At 36.9% G+C, this 27740-nt stretch overlaps 1 protein-coding gene across 4 annotated transcripts in view; it reads right to left on the reverse strand.

Moving 5' to 3' along the window:
- RBBP8 (RB binding protein 8, endonuclease) overlaps positions 1-27740 on the reverse strand; it is a 96230-nt gene that overhangs the window by 60228 nt on the left and 8262 nt on the right. For all 4 annotated transcript variants that reach the window (XM_032152654.2, XM_032152656.2, XM_032152655.2 and 1 more), the window contains exons 3-4: positions 23133-23175; positions 19946-20041 (exon numbers count right to left, since the gene is read on the reverse strand). In XM_032152654.2, the coding sequence (XP_032008545.1) occupies positions 19946-20041; positions 23133-23175 (139 nt within the window). The remainder of the gene's footprint in view (positions 1-19945; positions 20042-23132; positions 23176-27740) is intronic.

Consider the following 27740-nt stretch of genomic DNA (forward strand, 5'->3'; position numbering starts at 1 on the left):
TTGTCAATATTGTTGAATAAAGGTCAAGAAATACAAGGGAGAAAAAGTCACCTCATATTTTCCTTTTGGCATTAAAAAATTATTAGTAAAAATTCACAATGTATTAAATAAAAAAAATTACAGGCTGGGCACAGTGGCTCATGCCTGTTTTGGGAGGCCAAGGCGGGTGGATCACAAGGTCAGGAGATCGAGATCATCCTGGCTATCACAGTGAAACCCCGTCTCTACTAAAAATACAAAAAATTAGCTGGGTGTGGTGGCGGGCACCTGTAGTCCCAGCTACTCGGGAGGCTGAGGCAGGAGAATGGTGTGAACCTGGGAGGCGGAGCTTGCAGTGAGCTGAGATTGCGCCACTGCACTCCAGCCTGGGCGACAAAGCGAGACTCCATCTCAAAAAAAAAAAAAAAAAAAAAAACAAATACGAAATAGCTTTTACTAATTATTTGTGACTGTTGAAGAGAAAAACACATATATCACACAACCAGGTGAGGGAGAGTTATATCCCAAAATGTTAATAATAGTTATCTTGTAGGTGACAGTATTATGGGAGATTTTCTCTTCTTCATTTTCCATATTTTTGAAACATTTTCCAATTTCATTATTTACCTACTCAGAAAAAAATACAGTTAAAAAGGAGACACATACCCCACGTTAAGAATTCAGGAAATATATTCGAAGATAATATATATATATTTTTTTCAGATGGAGTCTTGCTCTGTCACCCAGGCTGGAGTACAGTGGCGCAATCTCAGCTCACTGCAAGCTCCGCTGCCTGGGTTCACGCCATTCTCCTGCCTCAGCCTCCTGAGTAGCTGGGACTACAAGTGCCCGCCACCTCTCCTGGCTAATTTTTTGTATTTTTCATAGAGATGGGGTTTAACTGCGTTAGCCAGGATGGTCTTGATCTCCCGACCTCGTGATCCACTTGCTTCGGCCTCCCAAAGTGCGGGGATTACAGGCGTGAGCCACTGCACCTGGCCCGAAGATAATAATTTCAAGTCAATAACTAAGCCAATAAGATAATAAGTATTTAAGTGTTGGCAGAGCATGGTGGCTTACGCCTGTAATCCCAGTACTTTGGGAGGCCGAGGTGGGCAGATCACCTGAGGTCAGGTGTTAAGAGACCAGCCTGGCCAATGTGGCAAAACCTCACCTCTACTAAAAACTTAAAAAGCCAGGTGTGGTGGCTCATGCTTGTAATCCCAGCTACTTGGGAGGCTGAGGTGGGAGAAATGCTTGAACCCAGGAAGCAGGGATTGCAGTAAGCCGAGATAGCGCCATTGCACTCCAGCCTGGGTGACAGAGTAAGACTCTGCCTCAAAAAAAAAGATAGTATTGAAGTGTCTGTGGAAGTCAGTGGAAGTCACAGCATGGTAGCATATGACACGAATTTTAAAATAAGCTAGAGATAAAACATGAAAAGTATACAACTAAAGCAAAGCAAAATAAAAGAACACAGACTTTTTTTTTTCTTTTTCTTCTTCTTTTTTTTTTTTTTAATGAGATGGGGTCTCACTATGTTGCCCAGGCTGGTCTCAAACTCCTGAGCTCAAGTGATCCTCCCACCCTGGCCTCCCAAAGTACTGGGATTACAGGCATGAGTTACCGTGCCTGGCCAGAACCCAGACCTTTTTATACAAAAGTAAAACTCACATGAAACAATGTTGATACAGATGTAAAAACAAAAGATAGGAAGTCATATGTAGCATTAATAGAATCAGAATTTCTAGAATGAATGAACATACAGCTAGGCATCATGATTTAAGTGGAATACAGTCTGAAGACAGGAATTAGATCAGAAGCCTTAAAATCACACTGTATAAAGAACACCACTTAACTAAAGATGGTAAAGTCAACACTTGCAACTATTTCTGCTCCTTTCTAGAATCTCATAAAATTACAGTAAAGATATATCTATATTTTAAAGATACAAACACATGAGGACAAGAAGAATGGAAGAGAAAACAAAACAAAAAAACGAAAGCAAGGCAGCTGGTGGGCAAATAGAAAGTGACCTGAGAATGCTAAATCCTAAGCCAATGATGGGAAAAGTTGAGAATTGCACTGTCCAGTATGGTAGACACAGCCACATGTGGCTATTTCAATTTAAATAAATAAAATAAAAATAAAAATTGAGCTTCTCAGTTGCAGACAAGTGCTCAGCAGCCGCATATCTACTTGCTACCATATTGAACAGTGCAGATTTAGAACAATTTCCATGATCACAGAAAATTCTATTAGACAGTACTGACCTAGAACCAACCTGATTCACACTGTAAAATTCCCAAAAATTGGTTCTGAGAGTGACTGATTAAAAGCACGTTTTAAGAAATTATTATTATTATTTTATTATTATTATTATACTTCAAGTTTTAGGGTACATGTGCACAATGTGCAGGTTTGTTACATATGTATCCATGTGCCATGTTGGTGTGCTACACCCATTAACTCATCATTTAGCATTAGGTATATCTCCTAATGCTGTCCTTCCCCCCTCCCCCCACCCCACAACAGTCCCCGGAGTGTGATGCTCCCCTTCCTGTGTCCATGTGTTCTCATTCTTCAATTCCCACCTATGAGTGAGAACATGCGGTGTTTGGTTTTTTCTCCTTGAACTAGAAAAGCAAGAGCAAACACATTCAAAAGCTAGCAGAAGGCAAGAAATAACTAAAATCAGAGCAGAACTGAAGGAAATAGAGACACAAAAAACCCTTCAAAAAATTAATGAATCCAGGAGCTGGTTTTTTGAAAAGATCAACAAAATTGATAGACTGCTAGCAAGACTAATAAAGAAGAAAAGAGAGAAGAATCAAATAGACGCAATAAAAAATGATAAAGGGGATATCACCATTGATCCCACAGAAATACAATCTACCAACAGAGAATACTACAAACACCTCTACACAAATAAACTAGAAAATCTAGAAGAAATGGATAAATTCCTCGACACATACACCCTCCCAAGACTAAACCAGGAAGAAGTTGAATCTCTGAATAGACCAATAACAGGCTCTGAAATTGTGGCAATAATCAATAGCTTACCAACCAAAAAGAGTCCAGGACCTGATGGATTCACAGCCAAATTCTACCAGAGGTACAAGGAGGAACTGGTACTATTCCTTCTGAAACTATTCCAATCGATAGAAAAAGAGGGAATCCTCCCTAACACATTTTATGAGGCCAGCATCATCCTGATACCAAAGCCCGGCAGAGACACAACCAAAAAAGAGAATTTCAGACCAATATCCTTGATGAACATTGATGCAAAAATCCTCAATAAAATACTGGCAAACCGAATCCAGCAGCACATCAAAAAGCTTATACACCATGATCAAGTGGGCTTCATCCCCGGGATGCAAGGCTCGTTCAACATATGCAAATCAATAAATGTGATCCAGCATACAAACAGAACCAAAGACAAAAAACCACATGACTATCTCAATAGATGCAGAAAAGGCCTTTGACAAAATTCAACAACCCTTCATGCTAAAAACTCTCAATAAATTAGGTATTGATGGGACATATCTCAAAATAATAAGAGCTATCTATGACAAACCCACAGCCAATATTATACTGAATGGGGAAAAACTGGAAGCATTCCCTTTGAAAACTGGCACAAGACAGGGATGCCCTCTCTCACCGCTCCTATTCAACATAGTGCTGGAAGTTCTGGCCAGGGCAATCAGGCAGGAGAAGGAAATAAAGGGTATTCAATTAGGAAAAGAGGAAGTCAACTTGTCCCTGTTTGCAGATGACATGATTGTATATCTAGAAAACCCCATTGTCTCAGCCCAAAATCTCCTTAAGCTGATAAGCAACTTCAGCAAAGTCTCAGGATACAAAATCAATGTACAAAAATCACAAGCATTCTTGTACACCAATCACAGACAAACAGAGAGTCAAATCATGAGTGAACTCCCATTCACAATTGCTTCAAAGAAATTATCATACGAACATTCTCTCCTATATTCTGAGCAGTCAAGTGATTACCCCTTTGACATCCCAGCAGCAGACTGGAGGTTTAATATCTAGACAGCCTAAAACAGAGAGCGCCTGGTCTGGGAGCCATGAGGCTCAGTTAGGAGTAGGCGTACAATAATGAAATGAATATATATACACACCAAATTCTCAGATTCCAGCCTAGGCCCTCGTCATCTACTTGGCTCCAAGAACATTGGGAGTCAGCCCTATTACACATTCTAGAAAATAGAATTAAGGAGTCTTCTTTAGGAAATCTGACCAACCTGACAGGAAAGACCTAAAAATACTGACATTAAGGCATCTTCAAGGAAACAGACCAGCCAGACCATTCTAACAGAGAAGCTCACAGTCTACAGCTCTACCCATGCTCTCAGAGCTTCCAATTACTTTATTCTCATCTCTTAAATATAACAAATAACCAAGTATCAAAAGGCATCTGAGAAATGCTTATAAATTATAAGAAACCATAGCAAACAAAACATTAAAAAAAAAAGAAAAAATCTGGAAGAAATAATAAGCTATACAGAAAGAAAAAGAAAAAATGCCAACGCTATCACAATCACAATCATCAAATTGTAAAGAATACAGTAAGCCTTCACTTAACATCATTGATAGGTTCTCGGAAACTGTGACTTTAAGTTAAATGATGTATAAGCAAGCTAATTTTTCCCCCTCACTGTTAAAGTGAAATGATGTTAAAGGAAAGGATGTTATTCAAAGGCTGCTGTAGGTCATTTTTTTTTAAAGTCATAGTTTCCAAGAACCTATCTACAATGTTAAGTGAGAACATACTATATTCTAGAGGTAAGAAATGATGTGAAAACTATAAAATGAGAATGGGATTGCCATAAAAGGAAATATTCTGAGAATAAAAAAGAGACTTTAGAAATTAAAAATAGTATCCAGGTGTGGCAGCCCATGCCTGTAATCCCAGCATTTTTGGGGGCTGAAGCAAAAGAATTAATTGCTTGAGGCCAGGAGTTCAAGACCAGCACGGGCAACATAGTGAGATCCTGTCACTATTTAAACAAAAACCAAAAAAAAAAAAAAAAATTAAAAATTAAAAATATTAAGAACGACAAAACTATAAATAGAAGGTAAGAAAGTAAAGCTAAGAAGATATACTCAAAAAGTAAAGAGAAAATAGAAAAGATAAAACTGGGCAATTATTCTAGAAGGTCTATCATCTAAAGAATAGGAGTTCCAGGAAAAGCAAGGAAGCGTAGGAGGGGATTTGAGGCAGTGTGGGGAACAGTGAAGAAAATCAAGAACATGGCCCACCACTTAAAGGATTGAAAAGAAAAATAAAAAAACAAAACCTAAGTCTCCAGCACAATGGGTGTTAACAGATCTATACAAAAGAACTCATCATTATGGAATTTCTGGATGCTGCAAACAAAGATAAGAGCCCATAAGCTTTCAGAAGAAATTTTTTTTTTTTTTTTTAAAAGAGTACACAGAAAAGATAAAAAATCAGAATAGAGATGGGAGGATCGCTTGAGGCCAAGAGTTCTAAACAAGCCTGGTCAACATGAGATCCCATCTCAAAAACAAAGAAAGCCTAACAGCACTGTTTTGGTGGGGGATTGTGGGGGAAAAAAGAAAACTCAGAACTTAGTGTGGGAATTCAACAGCAACATTAGAAACTAAAAGAAGTGACTTGGAATTCTGAAAGAGAACTATTTCCAACCTAAACCTATATTCTCCAACTATTACTTCAACAAAAATTTTCAGACATGTAAAAATCTCAAAAATTTTGCCTCCTATCATTAATTTTTTTTTAAGCATGACAATGGTACTTTTTTTTTGAGACAAGGTCTCAAAATGGTAGTGAGAGGCACTAATCGGAACAAAGATGAAACAAGAATGGCCACAGTTAATTAACTGTTGAAACCAAGTGATGGGTACACTGGAGTTGGTTATACTATTATGTCTACTTTTATATATGTGTGATTTTCTAAAATAAACTTTTTTTAGGTCTTATACACTCCATCTCAGAAATCTACTGGAGGAGGCATTCTACCAAAATAAGAAAAAAAAGAAAAGAAGTCCTAGATATATGATAAAGAAAAGCAGTAAAAGGAACCTCTGATGACCACTACATAGCAGGTAAAGAGGAGAGTCCAAATTGAAGCAGATCAGAGCCTCCGAGACAGATCTGTTCAAAAAGTGAAATGACAGAAGATATAACCCATCTAAACACCTTGATATATTTAGATAAATGTTGGAATGTTGTGGTTGAACTAGTGGTTGGTAAGAACACTAAGCATATGAAAAAAAGGTCCATCATAAACACTATGGACAGTAGAAATTTGCACAGCAAGAAAAATCACAGTTTATAGTATGTTTCAGCTTTGAACTGCATTTACATTATCATAAAATAAAAACTGAATAGTGACCTAACCAAAATTATTATACACTATATGGGAGGAAGAGGGAAATGGGAATGGCGTCTATGTAGAAAGCAGAAAAAAGAAAAAAAAACACCTAAGTCAAGAAAAATTTGTAAATAGCCCATAAACATTTTTAAAAAGAGATTTTTGAAGTAAACAGCAAAACAATATGAAGAACTGAAAATGACTACTTCTGAAGAAGGGGAAATTGGAAAGAAGGAGAACTTCATTATGTTTGCTGATCTCCTACTCTGAATGAACATCTGTTCTTTTGGCTGAAACTATAAAGATGAGAAAGAACAGTACAATTGTTTGACTCGGAATCTGGTAGAAGAGACACAATAAAAAATAGACCAAAAAAAAAAAGAGAGAAAGTAAAGTAAGTTGTATAGCGTATTAGAAGGTGGTATGTACTTTAGGGCTGGGTGTGGTGGCTCATGCCTGTAATTCCAGTACTTTGGGAGGCTAAGGCACGTGGATCACTTGAGGCCAGGAGTTCAAGACCAGCCTGGCCAACATGGTGAAACCCCGTCTGTACAAAAAATATAAGAAAAATTAGCTGGACATGGTGGCACACACCTGTAGTCCCAGCTACTAGGGAGGTTGAGGTAGGGGGGTGGACAGGAGGGGTTATGTATGTGTGTGAACTGGGGGGGATCACTTGAACCTGAGAGGCAGAGGTTGCAGTGAGCCAAGATTACGCTACTGCACTCCAGCTTGGGCGACAGAGTGAGACTCTGTCTCAAAAAAAGAAAAAGAAAAAAAAAAACAAGGTGATATGTGCTTTGGGAGGAAACAAATCACAGAGAGAGACAGAAGATCCAGTTAGGTTGGGGAACTTGGTGTAATTTTAAATAGGCTATTGAAGAAAAACTTCACTGTGATGTTAACATTTCAGAGGAGATGTAAATGATGAGAGGGAGTGAGTTTTAAGAATACCTGCAAGAGACTGTTACAGGTGAATGAGGATAGAGTACAAAATTCCTACAGCTGAAAAGTGCCTGGACTATTAAAGAAATGTCAAGGAAGCCAGTATAACTTCAGTAGAGTAAAATAAAGAGGAAAATCAGCAGGAGAAAAAAAAAGTCAGAAAGGTACTGAGGGCTGACAGCTGTCTAAATATCTGAAAAGTTAATCATGTGAAAGAGATTTATGATCTAAAGGACTAAAACTAGGACCAACGGGCAGCAATTCTACAGATATCCACCTAGTATAAAGAAAACTTTCCAATTACAGTATTTAAGGATGGAATATGTTACCTAAGAAGGGAGTGATTTCATTTGTCACTGAACATGTTTAAGCACAGAAAAGATGATCACCCAGAAATTAGGAAGGTACTTTTAAACACATGTTGAATAGATCAGTGGTCCCTAAACCTGGCTATTTCTCAAAACCACCTAAGCAGCTTTAAAAGGGAGGGAGGGGGAAAGAGAGGAAAAAGATCTGTAAGTCTACCCATGACCAACTGAATTTGAATCTGCAGGGATGGGGCCCAGGAATCTGCTCAGAAGCTTCTCTTCACAGATCGATCCTTAAAGCTTTAGAACGGGGTGTCCAATCTTTTGGCTTCCCCAGAAGAAGAATTGTCTTGGGCCACACATAAAATACACTAACACTAATGATAGCTGATGAGCTTAAAAAAAAATGTCAAACAAATTTCATAATGTTTTAAGAAAGTTTACAAATTTGTGTTGGGCTGCATTCAAAGCTGTCCTGAGCCGTATGCAGCCCGCAGGCCGTGGGTTAGACAGGCTTGCTTTACAACAAGGCACTCTCATCTTCTCCTTCCTATGTTCTTTTCATGTCTTATCCTTACATTGAGCCATTTTGTTAACAGTGAAAATCTAATGCCTGAGTACTTAAAGTATATACACTTGCCCTACCACTCACTCTGGAGTGTAAGAAGTATGGTATGCCTTGAACCTATGGAGCCATCTATGGCTTGCAATAAGTATCATCATCAGCACTCATTACATGCTTAGCTTTCCTACCCGTATAGCTGGGCTCCCAGCTCTTCCACTCATGCTTGGCTTTTAAGTCTGGCTTAAGAGAAGAATAAAACACAGCTAAGAGAAGAATTAAACAAAGCTAACAGGCATCTGATATTGATGCTAATGTCCTAACTACACATGCAAGTTTTTCTTTTTTGTCATTCACTTTTCCTCACTTCTTGCTGATTACTAGTCACATACATATAATGCTTTTTACAAGTTAGACTAGGAGCTAGTAAAACTTCAGTTAAACAACAAAAATGATTAGGTCTGTTGGAACTGTTCCTATTTATCAATAATCCTTACAATTTTGAAAAATCATGTCACTGATGAAAAACGCAGTTAGTGTTATTTGAATCATCAATAAACATACTTCTATCAGTCACATTAATGATCATTTTATACAAAGGAACAAGTATCTCAACAATTCATCTTTTAGAACAGACATACCCATAATATTTACATTCTGATATATTACAAATCAATTTTCTCTATATAGTTGTGATATTTAAAAAATAATTAGGTATGTAAGTAGATCATTTAAATTTCATTTCAGGATACTAAAAATTACATTATAAAAAATTTTTATAGGCGAGGCACAGTGGCTCACTCCTATAATCTTAGCACTTTGGGAGGCTGAGGCAGGAGAATCTGCAGTGAGCTATTATTGTGCTACTGCGCTCCAGCTTGGACGACTGAATGAGACTGTCTAAAGAAAAAAAAATTTTTTTTTATAAAGGGAGACTGTAATGTAAGCATTGATAATCATTTGTCTTTTTTGTTGAAACAGGGTCTTGCTCTTTTGCCCAGGCTGGAGTGCAGTGGCATGATCACCGCTCACTGCTGCCTTGACTTCCTGGGCTCAAGTGATCCTCCCACCTCAGCAGCCTGAGTAGCTGGGACTATAGGCACTCACCACCATGCTGGGTAATTTTGTACTTTTAGAGACAGGGTTTTGCCATGCTGCCCCGGCTGGTCTCGAACTTTTGGGCTTAAGTGATCTGCCTACTTGGCCTCCCATGCTGGGAATACAGGTGTGAACCACTGCACCGGCCTCTGTACACTTTAAGTTGGTAAACTGTATGTTATGTGAATTTTATCTCAATAAAGTTGTTTTTTAGAAATAGTAAAGTTCGGCCGGGCATGATGGCTCATGCCTGTAATCCCAGCACTTTGGGAGGCCGAGATGGGAGGTTCACAAGGTCAGGAGGTCGAGACCATCCTGGCTAACATGGTGAAATCCCGTCTCTACTAAAAAATATAAAAAAGTTAGCTGGGCGTGGTGGCGGGTGTCTGTAGTCCCAGCTACTCTGGAGGCTGCGGCAGGAGAATGGCGTGAACCTGGGAGGCGAAGCTTGCCGTGAGCCGAGATCGCACCACTGTACTCCAGCCTGGGTGACAGAGCGAGACTCTGTCAAAACAACAACAACAACAACCAAAAAAAAAAAGGAAAGTTCCTGTTATATAGATTTTTACCACACCAAAAGACCTTGAGGGGGAAAAGCAAAACCTATCTAGTATTCCTGGAAAAATCTGGGAAATGATACAGCCATGAAACAAGAGTACACACACACACACACACACACACACACACACACACACACACACATATATAAAGCAACAATCAACAAATAATAAAAAGTTCTTGGATATTACGTACGTGATTGTCAAAATAACTTCAATAGTAGGGTTGGAAAATAAAAGAAATCTCACAGAACATGGAAGAAAAACAAGTAATAGAAAATAAGAGAAAAGATGATAAAAAATCAGTCTCTGACTAAGAAGTGCTCCAGAAAGAGAGACCATTAAAAAATAGAGAAAGTGGCAGAAAAAATTTACCAGACTTTGAGATGCTAGTTTTTAGGTTAACAGGTTGAGTGTCCAGCGCAATGAAGGAAACACATACATACAGAGCATCACGAAGGTTCAGAACAAGGAAAAATTGCAGAAAGGAAAAGAAAATCTGTTACCTACAAAAGAATTAACATGAGAATGGCAGACTGTATCAGCACTGGAGTGCTAACAATGAGAAATGCCTTCAAAGTTTTCAGGGAAAACTATTTTAAACCTAGAAATTTATATCCAGTCAAAATATCAACTATATTTAACAGAATAAAAATATTTTCAAGCACGCAAGGACCCTTTGAAAATTTACTTCCTGTGCCTTCTTTTTCAGCAGTTACTTGAGGGTAAGCTGTAACAAAATGAGCTTAAAAAACCAATAGAAAGGCCCACATTTATTGATCACATTCACTGGTGATCACAAGGTCTAAAACAGTGCCTGGAACAAAACAGGTGGTTCATAAGTATTTGTTGACTGTTTAACATGAAAGAAATGAAATAACTGAATTAATGCAGGGATCTAATGAAGAGAAATCCAGAATGACAGCTTTCCAGAATAGTTTAGAAAGTGAATGACCTAAATTAGTACAAAAAGTTTTTTAGCCCAAGAAATATTTCTTCAAGGAAAAGAACTGGCTGAGCACAGTGGCTCATGCCTGTAATCTCAGGACTCTGGGAGGCTGAGGTGGGAGGATTGCCTGAGCCTAGGAGTTCAAGACAAGCCTGGACAACACAGGAAGAGCTTGTCTCTACAAAAAAATCAGAAAACTAGTCAGGTGTGGTGATATGTGTAGTCCCAGCTACTCTGAGGCTGAGGTGTGAGGATCACTTGGGTCTGGGAGGCAGATGCTGAAGTGAGCCAAGGTCGCGCCACTGCACTCCAGCAGAGCAAGACCCTGCCTCAAAACAAACAAACAAAACCTACAACAAAAAAAATTAATGAATGAGTAGAATAACTAAGGCTTTAAATAATATTAGTGATGTAAGGAAACATAGTTCTTGTCTCAACATGAAAAAGGGTAGTGAGAAATTCTAGAAAAAAAACATGTAAATAAGTCATTATCATAACACAATTATGAGCTGATTTGAACAACTGATTGGGGACAAAGTAAAAAACAATGTATTTGATCTGGACATTAGAAACAATTTCCTTGAGTGGCAGAAAGGCCATGACATCAGATATGTAAAGAAATGCAATCCTAGCTCTGCAGTGAATATTTATACAGTCAATAAATAAACTCAGTTTACTATTTTCCAACTTCTAGAATCAGCTTATAAACAAAATACAAGAAAGACTGAAATCTGGTAATAGAAAAGAATATAACTACTGTCAACCTTGACCATATTTATATTGTAAAGGTTCAGCTGATCAAAGGCAGAGGGTAGAAAGAGTGGAAAAGTGATAGAGGAAAGGGTAAGAAACCAGTATCTTCCTGTAACATAATGGTAAGAACAGGGAAACTGTTTACAGGTAAAGCAATATAAAACAAAGACCTAAATATATACATTAAGGTTGAAAGGTAAAATAGAAGAGCTAAAACAATAACTTTTCAAGTACAGGAGAGGGAGTTTTAAAATATCACTGGCTAGATGGTTACAAAATGAAGCAATACTCCCTAGCTTATTACTTTCAGTTTTTCTTATCACCTACCATTCTTGATAATAGTATCTGTGAAAAAGGGTCAATTTTTGATTGCTGATCCTAGTTTAAATTTAAATAGATGCAAGAAAATGTGCTAGCTCCTGTTTCCATCAGCATGGTTCCATTGCTTTCCTCTTGCCTATCTTCCACTGCTGCTAAAGAAAAAACACTCCCAATTTCAAAAGAGAATGCAGTTTCAGTAGCTATGTAACAGGTAAAGGGAAAAAAGAGCAATTCCACAAAAGGCAGAAAGCAATATGCATTCTGAGTTTATTCCAGTTCACAAGGATGAAGAAATAAAAGCTTCCATTTGCTACTAAAACTCATCAGAGTAACAATTATGCTCAATTGTTTGCTATATCCCAAAAAGATTTATTGACATTTATTCATTTTCATTCAATAGGTTTCACTGTTTACTTACAATGTGTTCAGTGCTGTAAATACAACAGAGATGAAGGTAATGCCATTTCTTTAAAAAGCTTATAGTCTACCAGAGAAAGACAGGCAAAAAAAAAAAAAAAAAGTAATTACAACAAAGTATCATTCATACTGTGACAGCAGAAATACAGAGTACTATGAAAGCACACAGCAACTTAACCTAGTCTAGGAAGTTAGAGAAAGTCTCCTGAAGAATATGATGTTTAAATTCAAATCTATGAATAACGGCAACACAAAAGTGGATACTTGCTTCAGTGTTTGAAAAATAGCTGCAGAACTGTAAATCTCCTGATTATAAGTATCAATTTTCCTTTTAACAACATCTGAAAATGAGCTCTCTGACTGCCAAAATGCTTTAAAAAATATTAAACTCTATTAGACAACTGTGTTTTAACTTCTTTGTTCAGATTTTTTTAAAAAGTGCATTCTATCTACTTCTCCAGCACAGTGACTGTTTCTTAGAGTTAGTGAAATACTTTAGTTCCTTGAAGGAGTCTGTAAATATACTCATTAAACATAGTAATAATTATTAAACGTAATAATAATTATTAAACATAATATAAAACATAATAATTAAACATAAATGAGCCATATAAAATTAGAACTTAGAACTTTTTATTATCTAATTTACTTTTACTAGGTAATTCCCTTCATTGAAATATCTCAGTGTTTTCCCGTTAACATACTAAGAATTGCTTTGTTTTATGAAGAGTAGGCTGAATTACTGTTGAGAAATTTTAACAAAATAGGCTGAACATAGTGGCTGATGCCTGTAATCCCAATACTGTGGAAGGCCAAGGCAGAAGGATCAGTTGAGGCCAGGAGTTCAAGACCAGCCTATGATCAACGCAGCAAGACAGTCTCTATAAAAACAAAAAAATTAGCCAGGCATGGCGTGGTGCTTGCCTGTAGTCCTAGCTACTTGGGCGGCTGATGTGAGAAGATCGCTTGAGCCCAGGAATTTGAGGCTGTAGTGGGCTATGATGGTGCCATTACACTCCAGCCTGGGCAACAGAGTGAGACCCTGTCTCTAAACAAAACAAAACAAAACAAAACAAAACAAAACAAAACAAAAAGACTGAACAAAAGAAAAAAAATTAACAAAATACATGTTGCTTTTTAAAGGTTTCAGCAAAACGTTAATTTGCACAGATTTTTAAAGCTTACTCTAATCATTCTTACATATGACATAGAACTAAAACAAAATTTTAAATAAGGCGGAAATTCACCAAAAGTTACCTACTTAGTCCTTTAAAAGTAGTATTTAGTTAGCAACAATTAAAAAAACAAAAACAAAAACAAAAACCTTCCAAGGAAACAGACTATATAATAGGCAATGATGAAGACCTGATATTTCAGAGTGTCTGTTTTGGTAAACTTTAGGTCAAGCACTAATACTTTGAGATGATCATTTAAGATGTAATTAATTTATATAACATTAATAAAATTAAGACAATATAAAGGGGAGGCATCATGAAATAGTAAAAATGGAAGCGGGGATCAGATTTAAGATATAAACCTGGCCAGGCACGGTGGCTTACGCCTGTAATCCCAGCACTTTGGGAGGCCCAGGTGGGCAGTTCACGAGGTCAGGAGATCAAGGCCATCCTGGCGAACACGGTGAAAACCCATCTCTACTAAAAATACAGAAAAAAATTAGCCAGGCGTGGTGGTGGGCGTCTGTAGTCCCAGCCACTCGGGAGGCTGAGGCAGGAGAATGGCGTGAACCCGGGGAGGCGGAGCTTGTAGTGAGCAGAGATTGCGCCACTGCACTCCAGCCTGGGTGACAGAGCAAGACTCCGTCTCAAAAAAAAAAAAAAAGATATAAACCTAATTATGTATTAATTATGTGGTCCTGGGAAAGTTTCTTTGCTCTTTGCCAGCTAGTTTCCTCACATGCAAAATGGATCTATCATCTATCCTGTACTGTTAATAGAAAGATTTAGCGCTAGATGCCTAAGTACAAAGTGAATCCTCAATACATATTAACTACTGTATTTAAAAAAACAGATCTTCAGCTTAATTAAATGGAGCTTCATGAAACAAGAGATAAATCTTTAAGTGTGCCCAAAGGAAATTTTGGATTTGCATTTGAAGAAAGGGGAGCAAAAGCAAGTCTACAAAACAATGAGCTACATATCCCTCATCCCACCCTGACTCCCTGCCACCAAATTAATACCACCTAATGAATTACAGGTCCATGTATGTAAGGATGTAAAGGTGAACGGAATGAAAGGCAAGGGAATATTTAGAACGAGAAATACCAAAGCAGCATGGCATCCACCACAGGTAGAATAGATATTAAAGAGAAAAGAATTAGTTTTAAGAAATGCAGAATAAAAGACATAATTTTAACAATTAAATATATCAACTGGCTGCGCACAGTGGCTTATGCCTACAATACCAGCGCTTTGGGAGGATGAGGTGGGAGAACTGCTTGAAGTCAGGAGGGAGGGATCTGGTAGGAGGTAACTGAATCATGGGGGCAGTTAATGCTATGCTGCTGTTCTGATAGTGAGTTCTAACGAGATCTGATGGTTCCATAAGGGGCTTTTCCCCCTTTTGCTTGACACTTCCTCCTGCCATCATGTGAAGAAGGACGACGTGTTTACTCCCCCTTTCGCCATGATTGTAAGTTTTCTGAGGCCTCCCCAACCATGTGGAACTGTGTGGGAGGGAAATGTTGGGTTGGAGCCTCCACACAGTCCCCACTGGGACACTGTCTAGTGGAGCTATAGTAAGACGGCCATCATCCTCCAGACCCCAGAAAGGCAGATCCACCAACAGCTTGCACTGTGCACCTGGAAAAGCCACAAACACTCAATGCCAGCCCGTGAAGGAAGCTGGGAAGGGGGCTGTACCCTGCAGAATCACAGGGGCAGAGCTGCCCAAGACTGTGGGAGCCCACTTCTTGGATCAGCATGACCTGGATGTGAGACATGGAGTCAAAGGGGATCATTTTGGAGTTTTAAAATTTGACTGCCCTGCTGGATTTTGGACTTGCATGGGGCCTGCAGCCCCTTTGTTTTGGCCAATTTCTCCCATTTGGAATGGGTGTATTTACCCAATGCCTGTATCCCCACTGTATCTAGGAGGTAACTAACTTGCTTTTGATTTTACAGGCTCACAGGCGGAAGGAACTTGCCTTGTCTCAGATGAGACTTTGGACTTGGACTTTTGGGTTAATGCTGTAATGAGTTAAGATTCTAGGTGACTGTGGGGAAGGCAATGATTGTTTTGAAATGCAAGGACGTGAGATTTGGAAGGGGCAAGGAGTGGAATGATATGATTTGGCTGTGTCCCCACCCAAATCTCAACTTGAATTGCAGTTCCCATAATCCCGACCGTTGGAGGTAACTGAATCATGGGGGTGGTTACCCCCATGCTTCTGTTCTTGTGGATAGTGAGTTCTCATGAGATCTGATGGTTTTATAAGGGGCTTATCCCCCTTTTGCTTGGCACTTCTTCCTGCCATCATGTGAAAAAGGATGTGTTTGCTTCCCTTTCTGCCATGATTGTAAGTTTCCTGAGGCCTCCCCAGCTCTGCAGAACTGTGAGTCAATTAAACCTCCTTTCTTTATAAACTACCCAATCTCAGGAAGTCCTTTAAATCAGCATGAAAATGGACTAATACAGGGAAAAATAAAAATAAAAAAAAAATATAGACTACATAAAAGAAAGTAATTTAACGAGAAGGAGATGAGGCACTCATCCACTGATTTCTTCTCTGAAACGGCCTGGAGAAGAAAAACTACTTAAAAAGTAAGTACAAGACTGCAAAGGTTACCAGAGCAGGAAGCTCAAACTTTACGCCATAAAATGAAGAGTGTTTTGAAGACACTGGAAAGCAATGTCTTCAAGGCGCAGGATGAATAATACTATCTTGGTGATGAAATGGAGAGCCAATTGTATTAAGCCAATGTTTCAAGCAAAACATAATGAAAATGTTATCTGGTAAATTTGAGTGTAATAATTTTGGGCCCTAACAACTTGCTAAGGAACAACTAAACAGGAAGGGTACTGGAAGTCAATATAAGTCGGCCAGTCATCTTACTGTCTCCTACCACAGTAGGAGAATAAAATCCCTGGCTCCACCTTCTGTGCTGTGAAATCCTTCACCTGTCCACATAGGTGAATACACCAGGCCTCCCATAGTCAGATCTTGCCATAAACGAGGAAAGCAGGGCAACTATGGCTCCAGGACTCCCTGTTAGCCTTGTCAAAGCTCTCTTACAAGTACAGTATCCTCTTCCCTCTCTTCTTCACAGAGTTACAGGCATGAGGGTCTGACAGCTCTCCCAGACGCCTCATTTCTTACAGGTATTTTTCCCAATAAATCTCTTCAGTGTCCAAGGTATTATTGATGTTTGCTTCTCAGAGAACTCAGGCTAACATAGTTAGTTATTAATACCAATCTTGAAATTTTCTTTACATAGGAATCATGGAACAAAAAGCATTCCTAATCTCTTGGCGTTAATGCCATTACTCACTCCAACCTCACTGCTTGTAGAAAGTGGTGTAATGGTAGAAATGAGAGAAAAAAACGTGGTGAAATAAGAGAAGGAAGCTCTTCAATGGCTGGAGTTAAAGGCTGAGAGAGATATGTTCCCTGAAATCCTTTACTACATATCCAGAGAGAACAGAAGGAAGTGCCTCACCACACTACAGATGAGTAACTAATGATTTCCTTTCCAATGCTGACCTGGGAAAGGGTGAGTGGGAGAGATGGCTTTCTAGTTTCCTGGCTTCTCAGCTAGACAGCCTAGACATGGCTGTGTTATATAACACAGACTAGAGTGCTAAAAGTTGGAATCATCTTCCAGTTAGGAGATAGTACATGTCTTATTAAATATCTATTATGTACTGCTGCTTCCATTATCTCATTTAAACTTCAAAATAGCCCTGCAAAGAAGGTATTATTAGTGGTCAAGCCCTATGTTCCTGGCTTTTCTTCTATTTTAATAGTTTCTCTTTGTCAATCTTTTGCGGCTGGGTCCTTATTCTTCATTAAACCTTAATCAGGAATGCCAAAGGATTCAGCCCTAAGACCTCTTCTTTCTTCCTATACTATATTCAAAGATATCCTTAAGAGATCCACTGAATTCTAGACTCACATATACATCTATCTACTTGACATTTCCCTTTGGATAGAGAGGCTGTTGCTACCTACTTATATCCCTTTGTTATTCCCTTGCTTAAATGGTTTCCATCACAATTAAAATCCAAACTTTTTGCCTATGTCCCTAAGAAATCTAGTTGTTGCCCCACTAGATTTCCAATTTCACTCCTATCACTCATCCCCTTTACTCATTAAGCTAGAACCACAGTAGACTTTCTGTTCCTCAAATATTTCAAGTTTATTTCTACCTTAGACTTCCACATTTGTCTGTTCTATTTCCTTTTGTCTCTAGTTCTTCAAGTGGATGGTTCCTTTTTGTCAATCAAGTCTAGGTTAAGACAGCACCCCAACTAAATGGGGACAGAAGCTCCTGTGTTTAGGATCCTTCTAGACCTCACTCCATGTATCTCTTCATTTGGCTGTTGACTTGTATCCTTTAATGAATGTTTTGTAATAAACTGATAAATATAAATGTTTTCCTGAGTTTGGTGAGTCACTCTAGTAATTATAACCTGAGGAGGGGGTTGTGGGAACCCCAATTTAGAATCTGTCCAAAGCATGAGTAAACAACCTGGGGTTTGCAATTGGCATCAGAATTGAGGGAAGGGCACAGTCATGGGGACAAAGCCCTCAACCTGTGGGACCTGATGCCATATCCAGTGTAGGAATTGAATTAAGATGACACCCACCTAGTGTCTGCTGTAGAATTAATTGTTTGCTTGTTGGTAGGGGAAACTCCTCCTCACATCTGGTGTCTGAAGCATGTTGTACGAGTACAGTGGGAAAAGTTGCGTTTGGTTTTTTTTCTACACAGATCCTGTGGTTACTCAATTACATAATTCAATTTTATTTTCTTCATAGCATTTATAATCTGAAATTGTCTCATTTGTTTGTCGTATGGCTCACTTCCAACCTTTGAAAATTAAATATATGCACAGACAGGAGTGCTAAATCATACTCACCAACTAAGATATGTAAGTCTTATTCAACTTCTGTTATGTATTGTTACTTGCACTGTCTCATTTAATCCATGACAAACTAGGAAAAGTATCATCCCTAGCCCCCTAGAGCAACACCTAAGACAGCAAGGACTCAAATATTTGTTGTGGAATCTGAATTAAGAACACAGGGTGAAGCTGGAATTCAAAAACATATGTGATTCTAAAGCACACAGGTCTTTATTCCACAATACACTGCCTATTCCAACAAATGTGCATCCATTGACTTGGTAGTTGTAGAAAGTACTCAATTTCAGTTTGCATATATGAAGCATATTAAATTATTTCACCACTAAAAGGGTAGAGACAAACTCAAATCACCCTACCCTTCTGTAACATATACAAAAATACCAAGAAAAAAATTTTTTTAAGAGACAGGGTCTTGTTCTGTTACACAGGCTGGAGTGCAATGGCACAATCATAGCTTGCTCAAACTCCTGGACTCAAGCAATCCTCCCATCTCAGTGTCCTGAGTAGCTAGGACTCTAGTCACATGCCTGGCTAATTTTTAATTTTTTGTAGAGATGAGTTCTTGCTATACTGCCATGCTGGTTTTGAACTCCTGGACTCAAGCAATCATCTTCTTGCCTTGGCTTCCCAAAGAACTGAGGTTACAGGCATGAGCCACTATGCCTACCCTGGAAAAAGAGAAACTGTAAAGAAAGTATGGGATATTGTGGGTTTTTTTTTTTTTGGAGACACGGTCTTGCTCTGTCACCCAGGCTGGAGCGCGGCAGTGCAATCATAGCTCACTGCAGCCTCAAACACTTTGGACTCAAGTGATCCTCTAGCTGAAACTACAGGTTCAGGCCACCATGCTCAGCTTTTAAAATTTTTTGTAGAGACAGGGTCTCGCTTTGTTTGTCCAGGCTGGTCTTGAACGTCTGGCCTCAAGCGATCCTCCAGCCTTAGCCTCCCAAAGTGTTGAGATTACAGGTGTGAGCCACCACGCTTGGCTGGAATATTGTTTATTATGGTAGGTAGGTAGTTTATGGGTCCTAAATAGCACTTACAATTCAGAAAAGGGAAAACAGCAAATGCTGGAAGCTTTTTCTAATCCTCAGTGTTAACCTCACAGGAGTGGGAAAGAAAGAAGTCTGTGTATGGAAGTAAGTGATAATATTATCTCAGGAATACTCAGAAAGAAGATCCCTAGACTCCCTCCAAGTGAGGAAACTTGCAAAGAAGAAAACAGAAAGCAAGAGCAAGAAAAGACGACAGAAACAGAATTGTGAAGCAGTTTCCACCTACTTAGAAGTAAAACTGGAATTAAAGCATTAAATGAATTAGAACATTGCTACCCTTGAGCTTCCACTACATCAAACACCAGATACAGATATCATTCAAAGGGTAAACTGATGTGATCTCAGAATTAATGAATATCTTTAAGAACAGATCCTTATTTTCATATTCATTCAAAGGTGAGAGAAGGCTGTGGGAAAGATCACTTTCAATCCCAAAACTAATTACAAATGAAAGTCAATGGACTCCTTATTATGGAGGAAATCACTTCTTACTCAAGACCTAAGTGCCAGACTCACCGATCTTCTAAAACTTTAATGGTTTCATGAAGGACTTTCTGCTGTTCTCTCAGCTGTTGATTTTTGGTGAAGAATTCTTCTAGTCTTTGTGCATCTCTAAAGGTCAAAAAATAAATAAGTTTTTCAGATAAAAATACTCTTAACAGGATAATTCTAAGAGCTCCACTGTGTTTATATAACGAATTTCTTGTACCGAAACAAAACAACGAAAAGGTCAGGTTGGAATATCTTGTAAATCACAGTTCAAATTATACCAGAATTTTCTCTGCAGAGCTCTTACATACCATAAAAGTATCATGCCACTATTGACTCAACTTTGTCAAAATAGCTATCAAAATGTACATTATTTTATTATTTTGCATATATTTATTATTGTAAATAATATTTCTCTACTCACATCATCTCTTTCAATTATGGGGAACTCGCACTTTCTATTTTACTAATTTCTGTGTTGTTTAAAATTTTTACCTGGTCTTGCTTTTAAGTCAGAGCTTACAGTGAAGTGGAAGAACACGAACCCTATGCCCAGATGCAAAATGGGTTTGAGTCCAGCTCTTCATTTACCAGCTGTGTGACCTGATACAATTAACCTAAACTCTCTGTGCCTCGCAAAGTGTGGATACGTTAATATCTACTCCAAAAGGTCTGAGGAATAAGTATTAATGTACGTATTGGATACGGAACAGTGTGGCACACAGTAGGCTCTATGTTAAGTGTTTACCATTATGACTTTACAGTGAGAAAAAACTAACAAAGACAACGAGAATTTTCTTCTACTTAAACCTGATTACCTTCCAAAGTTGTCATATTTTATCCCTCTATCATTATTTTTAAAAATCACCTTATTATATAAAGTATGCACATATTTTAATTCTAAGAAAATCCATTAGAAATTTGATTAGGATTTTCTGTATCATCTTGAAGCTGAAAATATGAGATAATACTGTCATTCAAACACCTTCTCCCAGTCCCTTGAAGGGTCTAAAATATCAAATCAGAGTGGCAAATCAGTCTGTCATAAAAAGTAGATGTCAAAATGATTGTGTCAAAGTGGCTAGAATATAGTGTCACTGGCACCAAAATAGATGAGTAAAACAACTAAGTCAAAATGTCAGATATCAAATATAGAGGATATTTCTTAAATATTTGTTGAACAGTTTATATTAATGGAAAAACCAATACACGTAAGAGCAACACCTTCTTGCTATACAACAAATATAGTTACGGTAGCATGTAGGGCCATCTGAGAACTTGAAAATAAGAGACAGTAATACATCATTGAAGCTTGTTAACCTGGCCATTTCTCATTTAACAAAAATAAATAAATAAAATATTTCCTAATACTTCTAGAAAATGTATTTAATTCAGAAGGAACCCCAGGTTTTCACTGATCCTATTTGGCAAATATAACCAGATAACTTGTCTAAACCTGGAGGTGTGATTAAAGTCATGTTCTAAAACAGACTGCCAACATCTATTCAAATTTAATATTTACCTTAAATCTGTATCATAAAATACAGTAAATATTAAAGTGAAGATTTACACGCATTTAACTTAAATAATCTGTATCATAAATACAGTAAATATTAAATTGAAGATTTACATGCACATTGAAGATTTACACACATATACATTTTCACTCTTAAGGAGTGAGAATAGCAAAGGGTTTTTTCTTAAATGATGAACAGAACTCTGAGTTATCTGATTTGCCCATATTCATATATTCCATTACTGTTCTATTTAGAATAACGCAGAGCACGACAGTATTTGTCTTAAAGCTAAACTATTATGTAGATGAATAACCTAAGTTAAAGTTAAAACTAACTTCAATTACTTAATAAGATATTCAGGTCAAGAAAGTGGTAACATAAAGAGCTTTTACTAATTGCAGAAACAATTTAACAAAGTCTTTAAGAAAGCAAATTGATGAATCCCAGACAGTGCAAAAAGAGTCATGCAATTTCAAAAACAGGGAAGTGTCTAATATATTAAAGACAGGTCTACCCTGGACCTCATCCTAAGTTAGAGTTATTACTACACCAATCACTAACTTCATTTCTAAGGCAAGCTCAATGCCATTAGCAGCATTTTACTAAAAACTCAGTATCATTTTCCTAATTGGTGGCCTTCTGTCTTTCTAAGGTAACTGAACATTTTAAATATAACTAGCATAGGAAGCTGGGTAAAACTTGTATTTGAAAATGTAACTGCAATAAGATAACAAATCTTCCTGTCTCTTTTACAATGCAGCACATACAACAATTTTTTCATTACTTTTAAATCAAATGTCATATATGGGGGCTGGGGCGGGGCAATCTATAGGGAGAGATAGGAATTACCATGAATAAAATGGACAAAACATTATGTTCGAGTTATACTCTCTACAAAGAAACTTTGTGATAAGGAATCAAAAGTATGAAAACAGTGTTGCACAACTGGAAAATTTTTTTTGTCTTTACAATTCTTTAAATTTCTTAATTAAAAAAATTTTAAAAGAAAACAAGGGTTTATCTGAAGGTGAGTAGCCTATATTCTAGAATTTCTAAATTTCTCAGCAGCTAAAGAGAATTTTCTTAGTAAGTGTTACAAAGCTACTCTGCCATCTGTTTCAGATTCCTGAATGTGGAAGCTCTAGAGAATCATGAGTAAAATATGTTCTGAAACTTAAAAAATCAGATCTGATTTAGAACTTTATAAGCAAAACAATTCAAGGAATCTTCGAGTAATTTCAAACTACCTAAAAGGAGTCTAAAATTCCCATTTAGTTTCCATTCATGAGTTTAGAAATCCCAGAATTATTCTGCTCCCCGTCTTGTAGCACGTTGAATTCCAGGTGTTAATTATGGCTGAAAAAAGAACTCCACTGACAAATCAAAATGAGACTACAGATCAATTGTCATTTTAATACTTTATGGGAAAAGATTACATATGTAAGTTGCATTACAATATAAACATAATTAACTAAGGTTATACTTAAAATTACAAAATTATTTTTTTTCCTTTAGAATTTGAAAAAAAAAACTGCTGCTGACTATCCAAGGCCCATACTAAGTAGGGCTAATTTTTTTATAAATAAGACATTAAGGTCAAATTGGACATCAGTATCAACTACTCTATAAATGTCAAATTGGACATCAGTATCAACTACTCTATAAATAACACATGAGTATTACATACTGATACTTACAAGATTCGTTCCTGTTTTAACTTGGTTACTTTTACTTGTAAACCTGAAAAGTAAAAAGAAAAGGTATTACTTCTACAACAGTTCCTTTATGAGTCAAATGCTACATTATTAAGTCACATCAGTCTGGCCTCTAAATAATAAACCAGGTCTCATTAGTTTACAGTATATGCCCGTTATTTGTACCCTGCAGTCACAAAAGCATATCTGCAACATATTGCTTTTAGTCTATCATATGACAGTCAAATGGAATAACATTTTCCCCATCTAAAGTAAGTTATTTCCTTTCTAATAGCAGGGTAAGCATATAATTAGAAGTTCACTATAAATGAAGGTCTATGTTCTGACATAGCCTGTGTATTTGCTAACAGCAATGGTGTTTATGTAGGCATAAATCTTCTGGGATTAAACTAGACTATAGTAGGAAGTCCTGGACTAGGAGCAAAATTCCTTATGGAAAAGTACCTAACAAAAGGCATGAATGTTTTATCTCAAGATATCTATTACATGAATTTTTAATTTTAATTAAGTGTGACACAAAACATGAGAAGACCACTGCCTATGGACTCAGGTAGTTACTGAGAAGAAAACAGACTGACAGGCATTGAAACTGCAATGAAGGATATGGACAAAACAGGGTGACATTTCTAATTTTCATGAACAGTAATTAACAAAAGAAAAAAGTCACTGAACAAATATGAAAATACATACATCATTAGCAACTAAATATAAGTCAAACCAAAACAATTACTTAGCAAAATTGTAAAAATTATAATACCCAATATTGATTTAAAAATGTTATTTAATCAGCTGGGCGTGGTGACTCACGCCTGTAATACCAGCACTTTGGGAGGTCAAGATGGGCAGATTACCTGAGGTCAAGAGTTCTGAGACTAGCCTGATCTACATGGAGAAACCCCGTCTCTACTAAAAATACAAAATTAGCCAGGCATGGTGGCACATGCTTGTAATCCTAGCTACTTGGGAGGCTGAGGCAGGAGAATCGCTTGAACCCGGGAGGCGGAGGCTGCAGTGAGCTGAGATCCCGCCATTGCACTCCAGCCTGGGCAACAAGAGCGAAACTCCACCTCAAAAAAATATAAATAAATAAAATAAGATAAAATAAAATAAAGTTATTTAATCAAATATTAAAATAGTAAAAAACTAGAGATTTTTTTCTAGTTGAATATTGCTTTGCCCTCTATTTTCTCTATGCTCCCTATTTTCTACAATGTGATTAACATAAAGGGGAAAAAAGCCCGCAATATTTACTCTTTAATTTCTCAATCAGTGCTTTTACTATTCTACAATTTACCCAATTATAGATCTACTCAAGAATTTTTATCTGGTGGAAATTAGTTACCAATAAATAGTTATTAGTTGACTGATTCCTGAAGAATCCAAGAATATTTACTATGTGCCTTTGGTAGTTCACAGATCCTATCAAGTTATAAATCAGAAAAGTTTTTCATATATATGTGTAGAAACATTAACATTTATCATTTCTAAGAACATAATTTTTCTTTATCTGTTAAACTTGATACAATCTTTTGGATAACATAATTTAGACAAATACAAATTTTAAAAACAAACCTATATACATTTCCCAACCATGGTCACATAGACACTAATGAAGAAGTCATCTCTTCTTATTGCCCTCCATTGTAGATTTACTGCCAGGAAATCTATATATTGTGGAAAAATAAAGGCCCTGGAGAATTTTTTGGATGTTACATTTTTTCCTTATGTCTCCAATTTCACCTTTAGAAAATGTCCAACTGATATGACACATTTTATCTTTGATTCTATGCTCTACAATTTGAATAAATAAAATGTTATAAATAAGATGGTGAAAAAAGTATTACGGATAAACCTGTACTGAATGTTCACAGCGGTCTTAGCCAAACATTAGAAACAACCCAAATATCCTTCAATAAGTGAGTTGTTTAAAAAGCCAAAACCTGTGGTGCATCCATGCACATTTTTTCCCTTCTCAAAAATGTGTGAAATTTTACTTGACAGATTTTTTTTTGTTTTTAATTTTGGCTGACTTCTAACAATGAGTTCTGCCTTTAGAAGTGAAAAGTGCAGCCAAAGATGAAATGGATTCTTGCCACAAACCATTTTAAGAAAAGAAACAATGAGATAGAAAATCCATATAAACTTCAAAAGAAAACCCTTGGGAAACAGGGGAAGAACTACTCTTTTATCTAGCAAGCATTCAACACCTGTGAGGCATTTGTTCTGTCACGTAGATCACCCTGAAACAGGTTTATATGTGTATGTGTGTGTTTAAATTTTAGCATTTGCTATTCACCAAGTCAATTAGGAATCTACAATTAGAACCCCTATAAAGTGTGCTTTAATCCTGCTCCACACCCATCGGAAGGAATGAGGCTATACAACAATGTAGCTCCTGTATGAACAGGTAATCTGTTGAACAAAGTATCTGGGATTGTAACACTGGCAACCTAAGATACCTATTGAGGAAACAGTGTTCACAAGACCAAGCACTGTGCTACAATTAACCCTACACCCACTCATACATAAATTTTGGAGGAAATGAAACAATCAAGTCTGTATATTGTAATAAACAAGGCAAATTTAAGAGTTCAGAAATGAGGCAAGAATTCCTTATGCATTAACAAAAATCACTGCTATGTTCTTATTTTAGTTCTCTACCCAGAACAAACCATATATATATATATATAAAATGTATGTACTGTCATTTTAAACAAGTTATTTATGGTTCTGAATTATAAATAATACACGTAACATCACTTTCTTGACAGTGAGGGCTTTATATACAAATGAAGTAATTAAACTTCAACCAAAACTACTACTGCTAGCATTTCTATAATTGCCTAACAAATTACTTAAATTCTGAGGCCATACTTAAGCTCTGCTCACTTTGCTTAAGATTTAATTGTCTCAAAATGGGTAAATTAATTTTTGTGGATTTTATTATTTACAGATGTGAATGCAAATAAAAAATAAAAGGTGTGAGAGTTACTAATAATAATATTATTATTATTTTTAAGATAGGATTTCTGTCACCCAGGCTGGGGTGCAGTGGTGCAATAACGGCTCACTGTAGCCTTGACTTCCCAGGCCCAAGCGATCCTCCTGCCTCAACCTCTCAAGTAGCTGGGACCACGGGCACACACCACCATGCCTAGCTAATCAAAAAAAAATTTTTTTGTAGAGACAGAGTCTCGCTTTTTTGTCCAGGCTGGTCTCAGACTCCCAGACTCAAGTAATCCTCCTGCCTTGGCCTCCCAAGTGTGCGCCACTGCGCCCAGCTTGACAGCATTCTTAATAATGAGTGGCACAATTCCTTTCACTGTTAATTTGTGTAGTCTTAAGGTAATGTTCTCTTTTTAGAATTTTTGATTCTATGTACAGAAAATAAATGGAGCAATTAAAAAATGAATCAAGAAATATTTATCCTGTCCTATTAGAGCCCCCAAACTTTCCCATTTCTTCAAGGTGTTCCAACTTTGCCTCACAAAACCTGCCTAGTTTTCTCTGAAACTGATTACCATATTTACTAGACACAGAAAATATATTAGCTAGATGTTAATAGCAGACGCTGGCATAGACAAAAGATCATTTATTAAAATAGTGGTATTCTGAAAATAAATATTTTAAATTTTATTTTATTACTTGTGCTTTTGATAATAAACTTGATACTGAAAAAGATTTTTAAAGGCAATAAAATTTTGTACCCAAATAAATATGCTTTAAGACTTTTGAAATTTAAAGAATTCTGGTTTCCATTAAATTCTGTGAGTTCTGAATTTAAAGCATAAACACTGTATATTATCAGTAACAATCTGTGATACTGATACTAGCAGCATTTGTCACAAAAGGAACATATCATGAAATGATACAATCATAAAAGCATACAATTATCTTAAAGGATATAAAAACTGGTCATAAATGACTCCAGAATTTTTCAACAAAAATGGTCTGGTTTGCATATTGCTAGTCTCTAATAGAAATTAGAGTATTTTGTCTATTCTTGTCTAGTTTTAAAAGACATGGATGCAGTTTATTATACTGCTGTGATCAGTGCACATACTGTCATATTTTGCTATCATTTTATTATGTTTTGGCAAAAGAGGCAAAAAAAATTCTAAACACATGTAGCAGAGCATTCAGATGCATGCAAGTTCCTATGGGTGCATTTCTGTAGCTAAGTAAAAACTATGTATCTCAAATATTACCATTCCCAACATTGCTCTTTTATTTTTTACTGACATGAAGCTTTAAAAGTAATGAGTCAATTTTGATTCCTATATATACCTTAAAACCTGCAAAGTCCAGACAAGTCCATGTTTGATGTCTTTCAAACAGCTTCCTATACTGGTTTCTACAAATGGATTCCCCACCTCCTTAAAAAAAATTAAGTTCCCCTCAGGCATGTCTTTGATGTTATCACACAGAGACTCTAATTTTATATGGAACTATGTGGAACATATTGACGAAGGCATGGCCCAAACCAAAACGTTTTAAAATGACATATCTACTTAAAAAATAGTACTTATTCATTTAATACCTTTAAGAATCCGTTTTGAAATTGGGAAAGTGGCATCATCAATATAATGT

Source organism: Hylobates moloch, unplaced genomic scaffold (genome assembly GCF_009828535.3).
Source record: "Hylobates moloch isolate HMO894 unplaced genomic scaffold, HMol_V3 SCAFFOLD_5, whole genome shotgun sequence".
Taxonomy (NCBI): Eukaryota; Metazoa; Chordata; class Mammalia; order Primates; family Hylobatidae; genus Hylobates; species Hylobates moloch.